Source organism: Trichechus manatus, unplaced genomic scaffold (assembly GCF_000243295.1).
Source record: "Trichechus manatus latirostris isolate Lorelei unplaced genomic scaffold, TriManLat1.0 scaffold00007, whole genome shotgun sequence".
Classification (NCBI taxonomy): Eukaryota; Metazoa; Chordata; class Mammalia; order Sirenia; family Trichechidae; genus Trichechus; species Trichechus manatus.
This window is the reverse complement of record NW_004443943.1, coordinates 21,605,467-21,624,899: the sequence shown is the minus strand read 5'-3', so window position 1 is coordinate 21,624,899 and position 19,433 is coordinate 21,605,467. Positions and strand designations below refer to the sequence as shown.

Below are 19,433 nucleotides of genomic sequence, written 5' to 3'. Positions count from 1 at the left end.
GAGGTTCACTGTTCAGCCTGGGAGTGGACAGCCCCGTAAAACCATATGAGACTAACAAGGTACAGGAGTCCAGTGACAAGGGCCAGAAAGCAGAAGGGGAGAAGGAGGCTGGTGATAGGGAATCCAAGGTTGAGTAAGGATAGTGTTGATGTGTTGTGAGGTTGTTAACCAATGTCATAAGGCAACATGTGTACTAACTGTTTAATGAGAAACTATTTTATTCTGTAAGCCTTCATCTAAAGTGAGAATAACAGCACAATTCAAAGAGCGTAGTCGATGTCACTGAACTGTGCAGGTAGAAATTTTTGAAATGGTGTATCTTTGGCTATGTATATTTTCACCAAAAAAAAAAAGGTCGAGAAAGGAGAGGGTTGACGTGTTGTGGGGTTGTTAACCAATGTCATAAAACAATATGTATACTACTGTTTCATGAGAAACTATTTGTTCCGTAAGCCTTCACCTGAAGTACGATAAAAAATATAAATCAGTTGGCTTCCTATACAACAATAAAGAGAACTACAAAAAGGAAATCAGGAAAACAATACCATTTATAATAGCCCATAAAAAATAAAACATTTAGGAATAAATCTGACCAGGGATTTAGTAAGACCTATACAAAGAAAACTACAAAGCACTACTGCAAGAAACCAAAAAAGAACTACCAAATAGAAAAACATACCATGCTATGGAAAGGTAGACTCAATGTTGTGAAAATGTCAATCCACCCGAATCAATTTACAAATACAATGCCATTCCGATCCAAATACTATCAGCATTTTTCAAGGAGATGAAAAAACTAATCATTAATTTCATATGGAAAGGGAAGAGGCCTCAGATAAGTAAAGCACTATGGAAGAAGAATAAAGTAGGAGGCCTCACACCTCTTGACCTCAGAACCCACTATACAGCTACAGTAGTCAAAAAGCCTGGTGCTGGTACAACAACAGACACACTGACCATCAATGAACAGAATTGAAAACCTAAATGTAAATCCATCCACCTACAGTCACCTAATCTTCGACAAAGGCCTAAAGTCCATCAAATGGGGAAAAGTCAGTCTTTTTAAAAAATAGTGCCAGCAAAACTGGATGTCCATCTGCAAAAAATGAAACAGGACCCATATCTCACACTGTACACAAAAACTAATTCAAAACTGATCACAGATCTAAATATAAAACCAAAAACTATAAAGATTATAAAAGAAAAAATAGGATCAGTGCTAGAGTCCCTAATACATGGCATAAACAGGATACAAACTATAACTAACAATACATAAACACCAGAAGATAAGCTAGGTAACTGGGATCTTACAAAAATTAAACACTTATGCTCATCAAAAGACTTCACCAAAAGAGCAAAAAGAGAACCTACAGACTGGGAAAAAAATTTTGGCTATGATAGATCTGACAAAGGTCTAATCTCTAAAATCTATAGAAAAATCCAACAACTCTACAACAAAAATAAAACAAACAATCCACTTAAAAAATAAGCCAAAGTTATGAACAGATACTTTGCCAAAGAAGACATTCAGGCAGCTAACAGACACATGAGGAAATGCTCATGATCACTAGCCATTTGACAACTGTAAATCAAAGCCACAATGAGATACCATCTCACCCCGGCGTTACTGGCACGAATCAAAAAAACAGAAAATAGCAAATATTGGAGAGGCTGAGGGGAGATTGGAACTCTTATGCAGTGCTGCTGGGATTGCAAAATGGTACAACCATTTTAGGAAACACTATGGCACTTCCTTAAAAAGCTAGAAATAAAAATACCATATGAATCAGCAATCCTACTTCTAGGAATATATCCTAGAGAAATGAGAGCCATTACACCAATAGAATATGCACGCCCATGTTCTTTGCAGCACTGTTCACAATGGCAAAAAGATGGAAACAACCTCAGTGCCCATCAACAGATGAATGGATAAACAAACTATGGTACATACACACAATGGACTACTTCGCAATGATAAAGAACAATGATGAATCCACGAAACATCTCACAACAAGGATGAATCTGGAGGGCATTATACTGAGTGAAATAAGTCAATCATGAAGGACAAATATTGTACGAGACCACTATTATAAAAACTCATGAAAAGGTTTACACACAGAAAGAAATAATCTTTGATGGTTACAAGGGAGGGGAGGGAAAAATACTAAATAAACAATAGATAAGTGGTAACTTTGGTGAAGGGTAAGACAGTATACAATACTGGGGAAGTCAGCACATCTTGACAAGGCAAGGTCATGGAAGCTTCATAGACATATCCAAACTCCCTGAGAGACTGAATTACTGGGCTGAGGGCTGGGGACCATAGTCTCAGGGGATATCTAAAATGTTCTACATCCTACTTTGATGAGTAGCATCTGGGGTATTAAAACCTTGTGAGCAACCATCTAAGATACTCCACTTGTCCCATCCCATCTGGAGCAAGGGAGAGTGAAGAAAACCAAAAACACAACTACCACAGCCTCCACCACACTGAGTCTAGCACAACTGGACGGTGCCCAGCTACCACCACCAACTGCTCTGAGAGGGATCACAGTAGAGTGTCCTGGACAGAGTTGGAGAAAAATGTAGAACAAAATTCTAACTCAAAAAAAAAAAAAAAGAAAAAAAGAGCAGACTTACTGGTCTGACAGAGACTGGAGAAACCCCAGACTATGGCCCCCGGACACCCTTTTAGCTCAGTAATGAAATCACTCCTTTTAGCTCAGTAATGAAATCACTCCTGAGGTTCACCCTTCAGCCAAAGAATTGACAGGCCCATAAAACAAAATGAGACTAAATATGCACACCAGCCCAGGGGCAAGGATGACAAGGCAGGAGGGGAAAGCAAAGCTGGCAGTGGAGAATCCAAGGTTGAGAAAGGGAGAGTGTTGACACGTCCTGGGTTTGACAAACAGTGTCACTAAACGATACGTGTATTGTTTAACGAGAAACTTGGTTGCTATGTAAAGCTTCATCTAAAGCACAATCAAAAAAAGGAAAATAAATAAATAAATACAGCAATGATCAGACTGTTGGATCTGAGATCCTTCTGTCTCTAAAATATCTACAGTTCCCTCATTCTATACAACAAGAAAGGGCCCAGGAGGAACCTCAGGAGAAGGAAGGAGAAGCAGAGCAAAGACGCCCATCTCTCTGGAATAAAATGATTTCTCTAAAGAGACCAGTGGAGTTTATTTTATTCAAATAAAGTAATGTGATGCTTTTAGCATCCAGGGCTCTGTGAGTCAAGCAGCTAAATCACTGCTTCTCTTTGTCTTGGACAAAGAGTTCCAGGTCACCCGGGCTCACTCAAGTTCTAAGGGTTACAAAATCAAACTTTACTGACCTCCCATTTGTGCTGCAATTATTAACTCAGTTATTGTTTATTTTCAAAGTCATTGGTTAGGATAGATCATGAAATGCTGCATCATAGTACACACTTAGTAAATGTTGGTGACCTCTTGAACTGAATGTTCAATGTTCAATGCTCAGACTGTGTGTCCTTGAACAAGGCAGTGAATCTCATAGGCCCAACTTACTCATCTCTGAAGTGGAATAATTTTAGAATAGGCATACAATTGAGGAAATCAAAAGAGATATTATGGGTGTGAAAATTCTCTCTAAATTGCCAATCTCTAATGTAAACATTAGTCGTGGTGGCTTAGTGGTTAAGAACTCTGCTGCTAACCAAAAGGTCAGCAGTTGGAATCCACCAGTCGCTCCTTGGAAACCCTATGGGGCATTTCTACTCTTTCCGATAGGGTCGTTATGAGTTAGAATCCACTGGACAGCAACGAGTTTGTTTTGTAAACCTAAGGGGTAAGATATTTTGAATTGACAAAGTAATTTTCCCTTAATAAAAGATCTTAAAAACAACTTCACTAATAACTATCAAATGTGACAATATCTTTACAGAACACTCCTTTGTACAAGCATTGCCATGAGTGATAAAGTAGTGTATATCAATCCAGTTATATTTAGATCCTCATGTCCACTAAGTGTCATCTCCCGTTTAGTTCTGTGATGTGTGCACATTGTGTTCATTCTGTGCTGTGTGTCTGTTTAATAAAGTCTCTACTCCCCTTTTGCACCAAAGCACACAACTGTTGTTCTTCCTATAATCTCCCTTCCTTGCTCGGCATTAGTTCATTCCATTATTTCTGACAAAGACAGATCAAAAAAGCAACAGAAGCATCTGGGTGAGGAGGTAACTGGGAGGTGGGGGAAACCATAGATTCTCAAGCCTTTCCCACCAAATTCCTCTGAGACTGGCTCTTCCCTCAGTTATGCTGAGCACACTTCATCTCTGCAGCGATGGAGAGGGGAGACACGTTTTATCTTGAGCACCTATGGTGTTATTATCTGTGGAATCAAATATGGGCTTCTATTTAATGAGAGGAGTCCTTGGGTAGTGCAAACAGTTAACACGCTCAGCTGCTAACTGAAAGGTTGGGAGTTCAAGGCCATATAAGTGTTCCCAGGAAGGAAGCCCTGGCTATCTACTTACAAAAAATCAGCTGTTGAAAACTGTATGGAGCACAATTCTACTCTGACACATATGGGGTTGCCATGAGTTGGAATTGACTAGGGAAACTGCTTGTATTTTATATATTTAATGTGAAGCCTTCAGTGTTGTGAACAGAGTCAGTGGGGAGTATATTCAGAGTAACTAATATTTTGGGGTTTTGTTTTGTTGTGCTAAGTTTTATTCTTGAGTTAGCTGTGGTTTAAGAGCTAGCACTCCACATGGGCATCAGAAGGTCTCACTCAAATCCCAGTTCTGCCACATAGGGGTCGTGTGATACTGGAAGGCTGCTCTCCCAGTGTCCTCCTTTCCATTTGAAAAAAAAAAAAAAAAATCATCTCAACCTTCTAGTGAATTGGTGGGGAGGGTAGACTTTAATGATAAAAGAGGTATAAATTTACTTAGCATATAATAATTACTTGATACATATTTGGTCATTCGAGGTGCATGAGTTATGCAAGGTATCTTATATTTAGACAAAGATATGTTAACATAATACATTAAAATAGTTCAAAAGTCTTCCATTTTCAACATTAATGTCTTCTAATATTTCATAAAGCCATACAGGACAGCATTTTTATACACAAGACATGGAATACACTGACTCCCTCAAAGACATAAATTCCCAGCTGGTCATTAGTCTGAGAATTCAGAATGCTGTACAATATTTTCTATCAAGTCATTTACTTCAGTAGTTAATGCTAGCTGCACATTGGAACCACAAGTGGTGTTTTCTTAATTTTTTTTTTTTTTTAACCAGTAACTGGGCTCAACCCTATACTGGTTAAATTAAAACCTACAGGCTGGGGCATTGGTGGTGGAAAGAAAGAGAGGAAGATGAAATGACACTTTATTTGTATCTCTATCAGTGGGCCAAAGTCTGCTCAGAAGGGATTACAGCACATCTATCTGATTGGTCACCTTATTCATCAGAATCACAAGTTAAGCAGTAGGGAGTATTGAAGATCTTTGGATTAGAAGCCTATAGTTGCCTGAGTAAGAAGAGAAGGCTTCAATGGATCCAGTGGTGATCCTGGTGATTTGTCTCTCCAGTTTGCTTCTCTTTTCTCTCTGGAAACAGAGCTATGGGAAAGGGAAGCTCCCGCCCGGCCCCACTCCTCTCCCAATTATTGGAAATATCCTACATGTAGATGTGAAGGACATCAGCAGTTCCCTACGCAATGTAAGTATGCTTTATGCTCCCCCAGTAGTTTGCAGGGGGTAAGTAAATTAGTTGCATAGTGGTTAAGAGCTACAGCTGCTAACCAAAAGGTTGGCAGTTCAAATCCACCAGACACTCTAGAAACCCTACGGGGCAGTTCTACTCTGTTCTAGAGGGTCACTATGAGTCAGAATCAACTCGACTGCAAAGGGTTTTTTTTTTTTTTTAACTTGGTTTTTAAAATATAATGTACTCCTAGAAATAAAGTATTAAAATAAATCATCTTAAAATATTCCCTGTGGATTTTGCTATTTCTGTTCCTTTTTTTTTTTTTTTTTTCCTCCTGGTCTGTCATCCTCAGAAATAAAGTAATGAAATAATGCATTTTGGGAGAAGAGAAAAATTTTGTTCAGTCACTGTAATACAGAATCAGAATAATGAAGTGGTGAAGTGGCAAACAGAGGGAGCATGATGCCCTTCATTGTTTCACAATGGTTTGCTGTGATTTTTTGGTGAAGGTAAAGCATATTGGAAGTGGTTTGATTAGAAAGTTCATTCAGGAAGTCATCTACTGTATCAGCCGTGTGTTTTGTTCAGGTTAGCCATGAAAATTAAATTTAAATTAAAGCAGATTACACCTGTAGTCCAGGAAATAGCAATGGGTTAAGAACAAGCCTAGATGAATGAAAGAAAGCAGTAATCAGGGAGGCCCTGGTGGTGGCAGCATCCTTTTGGACTCTGCGCAGAGCTGCTATCTGTGGCCTGGGAATGCCGCAGGATGGAAGAAATGGTTCTTCCATGAAAAGCTGCCTGTCCTGGCACTGCCTCTGTGGTACCCCCTGTCTTTCTGTGTTAGCCATACCCACGGATCTCAAACTGGGCTGGGCTTGGAATCATATGGGCTAATTTTTAAAAATATAGATTTCTAGTATTCATCACAGTGCTACTGAATAGAATCTCCATGGGAAGAGGTTTATAAGTCAGTAAGCTGGATACTGGTCCAGAGGTGGGTAGTGGGGATAAAACATTGTCCATGTATCATAAATTGACCAAGAAAAGTTTCAAATTCGGGTCTTCTGATTATTAGCTGAAGGAGCCCTGATGGAGCGGTGGTTAAGCACTCGGTTGCTAACCAAAAGGACTGCAGTTGGAAACCACCAACCCCTCCATGGGAGAAAGATGTGGCAGTCTGCTTTGTAAAGATTGCAGCCTTGGAAACTCTTTAGGGCAATTCTGCTCTGTCTTATAAGGCCCTGTGAGTCAGAATCAATTCAACAGCAATAGGTTTTAATTATTAGCTGAGAGACACTGGAAACAAAATTGAACATCTCTGGATCTCAGTTTCCTTTTCTGTAAAATAGGGGTAAGTAAACCTGCGCATGGTGTTCATATGAAGTTAGCGGTAACAATGTGTGGAACAACTGTCTGTCCGATTGCCTGACACATCAGAGACCTCTTAAATAACAGCTATAAAATCACCATCATCTGTCTGTATAAAACTAAAAATATTTGAAATTGGATGTGGTATAATAAAAATATCAAGAATATGATGACAATATCAGTCTGACTACTGCTCAGCTTATAGATTAGTGACTTCTTTTGCTAATATTTACACCCATTTTCCATTTCCCAGTTCTCAAAAGCCTATGGCCCTGTGTTCACTCTGTATTTTGGCATGAAGCCCACAGTGGTGTTGCATGGCTATGAAGCAATTAAGGAAGCCCTGATAGATCTGGGAGAAGAATTTTCTGGAAGAGGTCATTCTCCAGTAGCTGAAAGAGCTAGTAAGAACTTTGGTATGTGAGCATGTCAGCCTACTGGGCAGTGGTAATGGTGTGTGGGGAAGACTAGAAAACAGAGATTGAAATGTTGCTCAGGCAGAACTTGGCCCACCCATGTGGCTGCCTAGTTCAGTGTCTTCTTCCTTGCCAAGGATCTCCCTTCTAGTTTCCGTTCTCCCTCCTGGCAGGAGTCATTTTCAGCAATGGAAAGAGATGGAAGGAGATCAGACGTTTCTCCCTCATGACCCTGAGGAATTTTGGGATGGGCAAGAGGAGCACTGAGGACCGCATTCAGGAGGAAGCCCGCTGCCTAGTGGAGGCCTTGAGAGAAACCAACGGTGGGTGATTCTTTACTCTGTATCACTGGCCGTAACAGATGGCTCTCTTCTCTATTGGCATCCTTGGAAACATTTCAGAGGAGGCCAAGTCTTTCCTTGTGGATAGGGAATATAAATCCACAGGTGGAGGAGGAAGGATTTGAAGGAGAGAACAAGGGAGCGTTTATATATCTATGCTCTGTGTGTGGGCGCAGGATTGTGCACACAGCATGGGTATAAAAGGCTCTTTTAATCCTATTCTTTTCTAGGCTTTGTTTTTCTTCAAATGAGAAAGTTACAAAGATAGAAGATTTTGGGTCTCATTTTCTTAGAGTTTAAAAGCAATGTTTTGCCCTGCCATAATTGTGGGTTACCTATTCCAGAACATTTCACTGGGGAATATTGTCAAGTGGACACCATGGGTATTATCTCATCACACCCCTATGGACCATGACACAAGCATTTTTTTACTTTCACTTCTTTGGACTCTATGTTATGGTCAGCCTCAGTGACATGTCTGAGGGTTTCTGCCAAGGCCCAGGCCTGCATTTCTGACCAGGCATGATGCTTGTCTATGGTTTTCATTGCCTAGGCATCTCTTAGTAAATTCTCATCAATTGTGATTCTCTGTGAACACAGGATATTTTAAAACTATCAGCATAAACTACTTAATTTTATTCTCTATTAACTGTATTGATTTGTTTAAGAAATGTATGGTATGGCACAGTTCTGCAAAATACACAAATACCAGTTTATAAAATAATTTACTTAACTAGATTTCAACTGTTATTAACAACTCTTTGCTCTATCTTCTCTAATGATAAATTGCTTCTGTTTCTCTTTGCTTATCTTTTTTCCACTCCATAACTGGATTTTGGGTTAGAACACTTATGATAATTTTTTACCTCCCACTGCCAGCTCTTCTGAACTATAAAATACATTTCAAAATAACACTGGTTTTCAGCTTTGATTCCAAATTACCCTGGATTTTATTTCCTTCTTTCAGTGAAGGGAAAAGAAAGATTGAAATTTAGATTTTAGCTTTGAACCACACACACACAAATAAATCCCAAAAGATCCTAAAATATCCCCAGTGCCAACTGTCTTAGTCATCTAGTGCTGCTCCAACAGAAATACCACAGGTGGATGGCTTTCACAAAGAGAAATTTATTTTCTCAGTCTAGTAGGCTAGAAGCCCAAATTCAAGGCGTCAGCTCCAGGGGAAGGCTTTTTCTCTCTGTCGGCTCTGGAGGAAGGTCCTCATCATCATCAATCTTCCCCCGGACTAGGAGCTTCTCTGAGCAGGAACCTCAGGTCCAAAGGACATGCTCTGCTCCTGGCACTGCTTTCTTGGTGGTATGAGGCCCCCGTGTGTTCTGATCACTTCTCTCTTTTATATCTCAAAAGAGATTTCTTTAAGACACTATTTAATCTTGTAAACCTCATCAGTATAACCTCATCACAGTGACAGAATTTACAATACATAAGGAGATCACATATAACCTCATCATAGTGATAGAGTTTACAACACATAAGGAAATCACATCAGATTACACAATCATACAACACTGGGAATCATGATGCAGCCAAGCTGACAGATATTTTTTGGGGACGCAACTCAATCCATGACACCAAGCTAAAATAAAACTTTTCTGAAAGCGTGGGTCCCTGCAGAGTTTTGGGTTTCAGATAGGACAGGAGAAGCTAGCTCTCCAGGCTTATGGTTTGATACTCTATCATATCTTCACAACACTTTTGATTCAGTCACCCTTATTACATCTATAGATATGAATCTGGGGACTTTTTACCTGTAAAGTTACAGTTCATTTGATTAGAACAATTTCATTTTACAAATCCTCAACCAAAAACTAATAAAACATTTTCTTTAATTTCTTTATCTGTAAAATGATGGAATTGACCTAAATGATGATCAAATTTTAAAATTCACTGTAACAATTATGGAGCCCTGGTGGCACAGTGCTCAAGAGCTTGACTGCTAACCAAAAGGTCAGCAGTTTGAATCCACCAGCTGCTCCTTGGAAACCCTATGGGACAGTTCCACTCTGTGCTATAGGGTCACTATGAGTTGGAATCAACTAGACGGCAATGGATTTTTTTTTTTTTTTTTGGTATAACATAGTTATTTTGTAGATGGTTATATAGAGCAATATCCCACAAGACCACAAAGGGTGAGCCTGGCCAAAAAAAAAAAAAATCGGTTATGGGGCTGATTGGAGATGAACCCAAAAAACCCATTGCTGTCCAGTCAAGTCCAACTCATAGAGACACAAAGGGTTTCCAAGGCTGTAGTGTTTTTTTTTTTTTTAATGTGTCTTCTAAGCAATTCTTTTTTAAAAAATTTTATTAGACTTTAGGTGAAAGTTTACAGTGCAAATTAGTTTCTCATTCAAAAATTTGTATACAAATTGTTTTGTAACATTGGTTGCAATCCCCACAATGTGTCAGCACTCTCTCTCTTTCCACTCCGGGCTCCTTGTGTCCATTCTTCCAGTTTTCCTGTCCCTTTCTGCCGTCTCGTCTTTGTTTTTGGGCAGGTGTTACCCATTTGGTCTTGCATACTTGACTGAAGTATGAAGCATGTTCCTCACATGTGTTATTGTTCGTTTTATAGGCCTATCTAATCTTTGGCAGAAAGGTGGACTTTGGGAGTGGCTTCAGTTCTTAGTTAGCAGGGTGTCCTGGGGCCATAGTCCCAGTGGTTCCTCCAGTCTCTGTCTGACCAGTAAGTCTGGTCATTTTTTGTGAAATTGAATTTTGTTCTACATTTTTCTCCCACTCTGTCTGGGACCCTCTTGTGATCTCTGTCAGAGCAGTCAATGGTGGTGGCTAGGCACCATCTATTTCTTCTGAGCTCAGGCTGGTGAAGGCTGTGGTTCATGTGGTCCATTAGTCCTTTGGACTAATTATTTTCCTTGTGTCTTTGGTTTTTTTCATTCTCCTTCACTCCAGACCGGATGGGACCAGTAGATATATCTTAGATGGCCACTCCAAAGATTTTAAAACCCCAGATGCTACTCACAAAAGCAGCATATAAACACTATTTTTATGAACTATGTTATACCAATTGACCTAGATGTCCCCCCATACTATGGTCCCCAGCCCTCAACCCCAGTAACTTGGTCCCTCAGGGTGTTTGGATGTGTCTAGAAAGCATCTATGACTTTCCCTTGGTCAATGTGCCGCTGACTTCCCCTATATAGTGTGTTGTCTTTCTCTTCACCAAAGTTTACACTTGTCTGCTAACTACTTAGTGATTGCCCCTCCTGTCCCCTCCCCTCCCTCGTAACCATCAAAGGTTGTTGTGGTTTTGTTTGTTTGTTTGTTTGTTTGTTTGTTTGTTTTTTTCCCCATGTATAAACCTTTTTGTGAGTTTTATGATAGCGGTCTTATACAATAATTGCCCTTTCGTGATTGACTTATTTCACTCAGCATAATGCCCTCCAGATTCATGCATGTTGTGAGATGTTTCACAGGTTGATCATTGTTCTTTATTGTTGCATAGCGTTCCATGGCATGTATGTACCATAATTTGTTTATCCATTCATCTGTTGATGAGCACTTAAGTTGTTTCCATCTTTTTGCTATTGTGAATAATCCAAGGCTGTAATTCTTTATGGGAGCAGAATGCCATGTCCCTCGGAACGCTGGTGAATTCAAACCACTGACCTTTAGGTTAGCAGCCGAGCACTTAACCACTGTGTCACCAGGGCTCTTGATTGCAGATGATGGGTTCCTAGAATGAGAAAGGATCTCTGCCCTCCCAAACTGAAAGGAACAAGTAAAAGGATTCCATTCATTAATTTACCTTTTTCATTTTTTTGCCCTACATATCATTTAAGTATGAAATGAAAATTTCTCATTTTATGTTTATTTTAGACAAACTGTCTTCTTATAATTTCTGTTCATTTGTGTTAGTTTTCCTACTCATACAGCATGGAATTTTTTTTATTTTTTACATCTGTTCTTTAAAATACCTGAATTCACCTGTAAACACTCTCTTTAACCTTTCCCTCTGCTGGTTCTACACATGGTTCCTTTAACTATTCAGTATATATAAGAAATGTTGAGGTCCCTAACTATTTTCTCCCTTCCCTTATCGGTGCTTAATTGTCAGCAAGGTTTGCAGACAGATATGATCCTATAATCACAACTTGGATTATTGTTGATGTTGTCAACCTTATGTATAATAGAATGAAATCTTGCCCTTTGTATAAATACAGCTCACTGAGGGTTTTCCTCATTTTTGCTGACCCTCTACTTTATCAAACATGATGTCTTTATTTAGGGATTGGAATTTCCTGATGATGTGTATAAAGTCAACAAGAAAAATTCTTGCCGTCTTTGCTCTAAGGGGCATTCTGGCTGCATTTCTTCTAAGACCGATTTATTCATACTTCTGGCACTCCATAGTATATTCTTTGCTAACACCCCTATTTCAACACAACAATTCTTCTGTCTTCTTTTCTCATTGTGCACCTTTCACATACACAAGAGGCGATTGAAAAGACCATGGCTTGGGTCAGGTTCACCTCATCCTCAAAGTGACATCTTTGCTGTTTAGAACTTTAAAGAGGATTATTAGATATTTTTGAAAAACAGTGTCTTTATATTCTGTTTTCCTTTACCCTCCAAAATTATACACACCTTGATCTAGAATGGTGTAAATAAATGCAGGAAAAGTGAATAGAGTATTGGAAACATCATTATTAAACTAGGTAGGAAGGAATGATCAATTCAGTTTGAAAACCAACATGTGGATTGTTGGCATGCTGAGTATTTGGCTGACAAGGGAATTTGTAAGTAGATGTTGTTTCAAACTTAGTATTTCAGTGACAAAGAGATTTATATGTATATTTTAATGGTATTTTTTCATGTTTCCAACTCTTTAGCCTCACCCTGTGATCCCACTTTCATCCTGGCCTGTGCTCCCTGCAATGTGATCTGCTCCATTATTTTCCAGAAACGTTTTGAGTATACAGATCAAGATTTTCTGAACTTGCTAGAAAAATTGGATGAAAACACACAGATTGTGAGCTCCCCATGGATGCAGGTGAGACCAAGATCCTTTCTCTGAGAAGTGCAAAATTCTGTAATGAATCAAGCTGTGAAATGAATGTTTGAACACAAAAGTCCTGGCCAGAGCTTAGCAACATGGAGTGAATATCTGGGAAATACAGTCAAACTCTTTAAATGAATGCTCAGAATACAGAGCTCTCTTCAAGCCCGTTGGCTCCCTGCACAATGGTTTTCCACTAAATCCCAAAGCCCAGTTTCCATAAAGTGCTTTAGTGACTACCCCAAAAGCATGCCCACATCACTCAATGGAAGTCTAAGGCCCTTGTTGAAAGCCTTCCATTACCAATAAGGCTTGTCCTCCATTTAATACTTAATGACTTATGCATCAAATAACTTGGAAGAAATATTCTAATTAGCACATCAAGGAGGGAGACTATTTAGGACCACATACGTTACTAAGGTAAATTTGGTTATGCTTCAGTTGGGATCCTAGATGACAAAATGATTGGGGTTTACAAGGTATAAACCATAATCAATCTTCCCAACTTTACCCTGTGCTTAGCTGGCATGTCCTGTACTCTGCCTGGATGATAATTGTGTGATCTTAGAGAACTCACTTAGCTGCTCTGGTGCACAGGTATTTACCCACAAAATACTGAGTTCAGTTTCATGGTGTCTTCAAGCCCCTCCCAGTTCTAAAACCCTGATTATATTTCTGAGTAAGCTTGCTAGAAGTAGAAGCAGTCAAGACTAGTTTCGTACTCTATTATCAATCAGGTTGCTTAGACTTCTTTAACCTCCTCTGTGCTCACCTACAAAATGTGAATCATAGTAATTTATGCCATTCATATTTCAAAGTTGTAGAAAAGAATTGATATAAATGAGAGGATTGATATAAAGATGCCTTTATACTGTAGAAATAATGTATGAGTATCAGAAATGATTATCGTCCTTGAACATCTGGTCAGTTTTCTTCCTCTAATCTTTCTAAACATAGAGAATTATTTTATATGTATAGTAAGAAGCTCCCGTCTAGATGGAGACCATTTTCTACTCATATTTATAGCCCCAGTTTTAACCAGGAGTTGGCACATCATATGTATGTCTTCATTAAAAGATTTTTATTTAATAAATGATTTTTTTCTCTTGTAGTTCTGCAATGCGTTCCCCATGCTGATTGATTATTTCCCAGGGAGTCATAACAAATTACTAAATAATGTTGCTTATTTAAGAAGTTATTTTTTGGAAAAAGTGAAAGAACATCAAGAATCCTTGGACATTAACAATCCCCGGGACTTCATTGATTGTTTCCTCATCAAAATGGAACAGGTAAGATGTTAGAGGCCAAACCGTTATTTGTTTGCTTGTGCATTTTGTGGATCATTGAATAGTTCTGTACTTACTAAAAAACAAATTAGTTGCCATTGAGACAATTCTGACTCATAGCAACCCTACAGGTCAGAGTTGAACTGCCCCATAGGGTTTCCAAGGAGTGTCTGGTGGATTCAAACTGCTGACCTTTTGGTTAGCAGCCATAACACTTAACCAGTACACCACCAAGGCTCCTTGTACTTATTAGGGATAGATAAATGGTCAGGCAAGAAATGCTTGACAAGCACTTTTAGTACCTCTGCATGCATTGATCTGCACTAAGCATCATGGAATAATTTAAAGTTGAACAGTTAAATAATTAGAGGGCATGAACCATGTTCTTTAGGTGGTAATGAATCTGCCTGAAGAGAAACAGAATGCACACCTCAGGTGAAATATAATCAATTACCAATAAGCTAAAATATATGAAATATCAGGCCACCAAATGAAGATACAAATGATCATTGCACATAGGGAGAAGGAAAGGCTTGGCTTAGGTAAACTTTCTGCATGTTTTGAGGTTTGGTGTAGATCTTAATATATTTTCAATGAGGGACAGGAAAGGGCATTACAGATGAGCTGAATGGTGTACAGATGAGAGGAGTGTGGTGTCAAAGAGAGAAAGGAGATGGAAGAGCAAAGCCTGCATTGTGTATTTCCAAACATGAATTTGGACAGATATGGAATTTAATGTTGGTTTCTTTCAGGTAACCTGTAAACATAAATGCTGGCGTGGAAAGTTCTGATCTGATCCAATAGGTAATTTATCAGATAGGTCATAAAAGGATAGGATAATTTTAGGGAAATTATCCTGGTATCTGTAGAACAATCTATATGATGAGAATGGAGCTCAAAGACCATCTGGGAGATTTTTCATTTATTTAGACTTGGTTTCATTGAGCTTGTGGATCCGAAATGCAGAGGTGTCTGAAATAAAATGAAAGTTTTCCGTTTTGTTGTGTTCTCAAAGATCTAGGAAGAGAATCAATGAGGCAGTACCAAGGAAGTCAAAGAAGAAATGAATCAAAATAGGGACGTGAAGAATGTTATACTTGGAAAGGCCTGTGAATTTGGTTAAGTGTGTTTAGGAGCCTTATAGAGTATGGTTTTAGGAGAGAGGGGAGGATGGGAGCCAAATTACAGGGGCTTGTGTGTGAAATTTTAGTAATGAGACAAGACATCATATTTGAAAAGTTTAAGCAAAGCGAGAATGATTTGGTTGCTGAATTTGAATGATAATAAGGTCAGGTCAAAAATCTGTGTAACAGAGTACTATAGATGCCATAAAGATATATGCTTAGGTACAAGGTTCTCATTGAAATGGAGAAAGGTAGAATTCAGAACACACAGAAAAATGCTAGCTCTGAAGGAGATTCCTTCCTCTGGGGCTACCATTATTGTATTCAGCCACTGTTTTCAGCACTAGACAGGAAACAGAAGTCAGTTAGTAGTCCAAAATGGGAATGAAGGAGGTAAATTCACAGAATTATTCATGGAATTTGACCCAGACGGTTTAAAGTTTAAATCATGTATTCCAGATGGAATGTTGTAAAGGAGATGGAATGGTTGGAAGAACCTGGGGGAGGGAAGAAGCAAATCACTTCCTCTGTCTGCCTTCTCTGCTGCTAGTGCAATAATTTTTATCCTTTCCTGTGGTCCAGTTATTTTGAGAATCTGATTAAAAGTATGGAGATATTTTCTCAGAAGTGTCCACGTGAGTTGCACCTGCATGATTTTTACCAATGCATCTACATGAGTTCTCAGTATTTTGCTCACATTTACAGGGGATTCCTTAATGCTTTGAACCCTCTCCAGTTTTCCCAGGTAGAGGAAGGCTCTATGGTCTCTGGTATTTCAATTACAAGGTAACCTTGAGCTGGAGACAACGGGACAGCAACTAACAACAACAACATTTACTTCAATGTTATATTTAAAAACAGCATTGTTTTTCTGGGCATAATTATTGTATTTAGAGGCTAGATTAATTTTTTTGTTAAATTTAAATTGAGATATAATTTATATATCACACATTTCACCCATTTAAAGTGTATACTTCAACGATTTTTAGTTTATTCAGAGATCTGCAGACATGTTGTTGCTAGTTGCCATCCAGTCATTTATGAGTTGTGGTGACCCTGTGTACAACAGAACAAAACACTGCTCGATCCTGTGCCATCCTCACAATCATTGTTATGCTCTGAGCCCATTGCTGCAGCCGCTGTGTCAATCTATCTTGTTGAGGGTCTTCCTCTTTTTCACTCACCCTCTCCTTTACCAAGCATGGTGTCCTTCTCCAGGGACTGGTCCCTTCTGATAACATGTCTAAAGTAAGGGAGACGAGCCTCACCATCCTCACTTCCAAGGAGCTCTCTGGTTGTATTTCTTCCAAGACAGACTTGTTCATTCTTCTGGCAGTCCATGGTACATTCAATATTTTTCACCAACACCATAGTTAACAGACATCAATTCTCCTTTGGTGTTTCTTATTCATTGTCCAGCTTTCACATGCGTATGAGGTGATTGAAAATATCATGGCTTGAGTCAGGTGCACCTTGGTCTTCAAAGTGACATCTTTGATGGTAAACACTTTAAAGAGGTCTTTTGCAGCAAATTTGCCCAATGCAATATGTCGTTTTCTTTCCTGAGTGCTGCTTCCGTGGGTGTTAATTGTGGATCCAAGTAAAATGAAACCCTTGACAATGTCAATCTTTTCTCCATTTATCATGATGTTGCTTATTGGTCCAGTTGTGAGGATTTTTGTTTCCTTTATGTTGAGGTGTAATCCATACTGAAAGCTGTAGTGTTTGATCATCAACAGTAAGCGCTTCAACTCCTCTTCACTCTCAGCAAACAAGGTTGTGTCATCTGCGTATTGCAGGTTGTTAATGAGTCTTCCACCAATCCTGATGCCACATTCTTCTTTCTGTAGCCCAGCATCTCAGATTATTTGCTCAGCATACAGATTGAATTAGTGCAGTGAAAGGATACAACACTGATGCACACCTTTCTTGATTTTAAACCATGCAGTATCCCCTTGCTCTGTTCAAAGAACTGCCAGTTGGTCTATGTACAGATTCCACAAGAGCACAATTAAGTGTTCTGGAATTCCCATTCTTCACAATATTATCCATAATTTGTTATGATCCACACAGTAGAATGCCTTTGCATAGTCAATAAAACACAGGTAAACACCTTTCTGGTATTCTGTGCTTTCAGCCAAGATCCATCTGACATCAGCAATGATATCCCTCATTCCACATCCTCTTTTAAATCCAGCTTGAATTTCTGGAAGTTCCCTGTCAATGCACTGCCACAATCACTTTTGAATGAGCTACAGCAATTTTAATTTTGTGTGATATCAATGATATTGTTCAATCATTTTCACGTTCTGTTGGTTCACCCTTCTTTGAATGGGCACAAATGTGGATCTCTTCCACTTAATTGGCCAGGTAGCTGTCTTCCAAATTTCTTGGCATAGACAAGTGAGCACCTCAAACAATGTATCCCTTTGTTGAAACATCTCAATTGGTATTCTGCAAATTCCTGGAGCCTTGTTTTTCATCAGTGCCTCCAGTGCAGCTTTGACTTCCTCCTTCTGTACCATTGGTTCTTGATCATATGGTACCTCCTGAAATGGCTGACTGTCGATCAATTCTTTTTGGTACAGTGACTCTATGTATTCCTTCCATCTTCTTTTGATGCTTCATGCATCAATAAATATTTTACCATAGAATCCTTCAAACTTGGAACTGGAAGCTTGAATTTTTTCTTCAGTTCTTTCAGCTTGAGAAATGCAAACGTGTTCTTCCCTTTTGGTTTCCTAACTCCAGGTCTTTGCACATTTCATTATAAACTTTGTCTTCTCAAGCTGCTCTTTGAAATATTCTGTTTAGCTCTTTTACTTCATCATTTATTCCTTTTGTGTTAATTACTCTATATTCAAGAACAAGTTTCAGAGTCTCTTCTGACATCTATTTTGGTCTTTTCTTTCTTTCTTGTCTTTTTAATGACCTCTTGCTTTCTTCATGTATGTGTCCTTGATGTCTTCCCACGACTTGTCTGGTCTTCAGTCATTAGTTTTCAATGAATCAAATCTGTTCTTGAGATGGTTTCCAAATTCAGGTGGGATATACTCAAGGTCATATTTTGGCTTTTTTGTACTTGTTTTAATTTTCTTCAGCTTCAACTTGAACTTGCATATGAGCAATTGATGGTCTGTTCTGCAGTTTGCCCATGACCTTGTTCTGACAGATGATACTGAGATTTTCCAGCATCTCTTTCCACAAATGTAGTCAATTTGATTCCAGTGTTTTCCAGCCAGTGAGGTCCACGTGTATAGTTGCCATTTATATTGTTGAGAAAAGGTATTTGCAATGAATAAGTCAGTGGTCTTGCAAAATTCTATCATTCGAGCTCCAGCGTAGTCTCTATCACCAAGGTCGTATTTTCCAACTACCCATCATTCTTCTTTGTTTCCAACTGTCACATTCCAATCACCAGTAATTATCATGCTTCTTGATTACATGTTTGATAAATTTCAACTGCAGAAGTTGGTAAAAATCTTCAATTTCCTCACCTTTGGCATTAGTAGTTGGTGTGTAAATTTGAATAATGGTCATATTAACTGATCTTCCTTGTAGGCATGTGAATATTATCCTATCACTGAAAGTGTTGTACTTCAGGATAAACCTTGAAATGTTCTTTTTGATGATGAATGAAGTGCCATTCCTCTTCAATTTGTCATTCCTGGCATAGTAGACCATATGATTGATTCAAAATGGCCAATACCAGTCCACTTCAGCTCACTAATGCCTAGGATATCGATCTTTATGTGTTCCATTTCATTTCTGACCACTTCTAATTTTCCTAGACTCATAACTTCATACATTCATGTTTCGATTATTAATGGATGTTTGCAGCTGTTTCTTCTCATTTTCAGTCATGCCACATCAGCAAATGACAGTCCCGAAAGATTGACTCCATCCACATCATTAAGGTTAAATCTGCTACGAGGAGACAGCTTTTTCCCAGTAGTATTTTAAGTGCTTTCCAACCTGAGAGGCTCAACTTCTGGCACTATATCAGATAATATTATGCTCCTATTCATAAGGATTTCATTGGCCAATATTTTCAGAAGTAGACTGCCAGTTCCTTCTTCCTCGTCTTTCTTCATCTGGATGTTCTGCTGAAACCTATCCACCTTGGGTGACCCTGCAGGTATTTGAAATACCAGTGGCAAA

At 38.8% G+C, this 19,433-nt stretch overlaps 1 protein-coding gene across 1 annotated transcript in view; it reads left to right on the top strand.

The window, feature by feature from the left end:
* Window positions 1–19,433, top strand: part of LOC101350013 (cytochrome P450 2C42-like) — a 57,655-nt gene that overhangs the window by 6,415 nt on the left and 31,807 nt on the right. Inside the window, exons 2-6 of the mRNA XM_012557789.2 lie at window positions 5,607–5,708; window positions 7,321–7,483; window positions 7,657–7,806; window positions 12,696–12,856; window positions 13,975–14,151. Coding sequence (XP_012413243.2) covers window positions 5,607–5,708; window positions 7,321–7,483; window positions 7,657–7,806; window positions 12,696–12,856; window positions 13,975–14,151 — 753 coding nt within the window. The remainder of the gene's footprint in view (window positions 1–5,606; window positions 5,709–7,320; window positions 7,484–7,656; window positions 7,807–12,695; window positions 12,857–13,974; window positions 14,152–19,433) is intronic.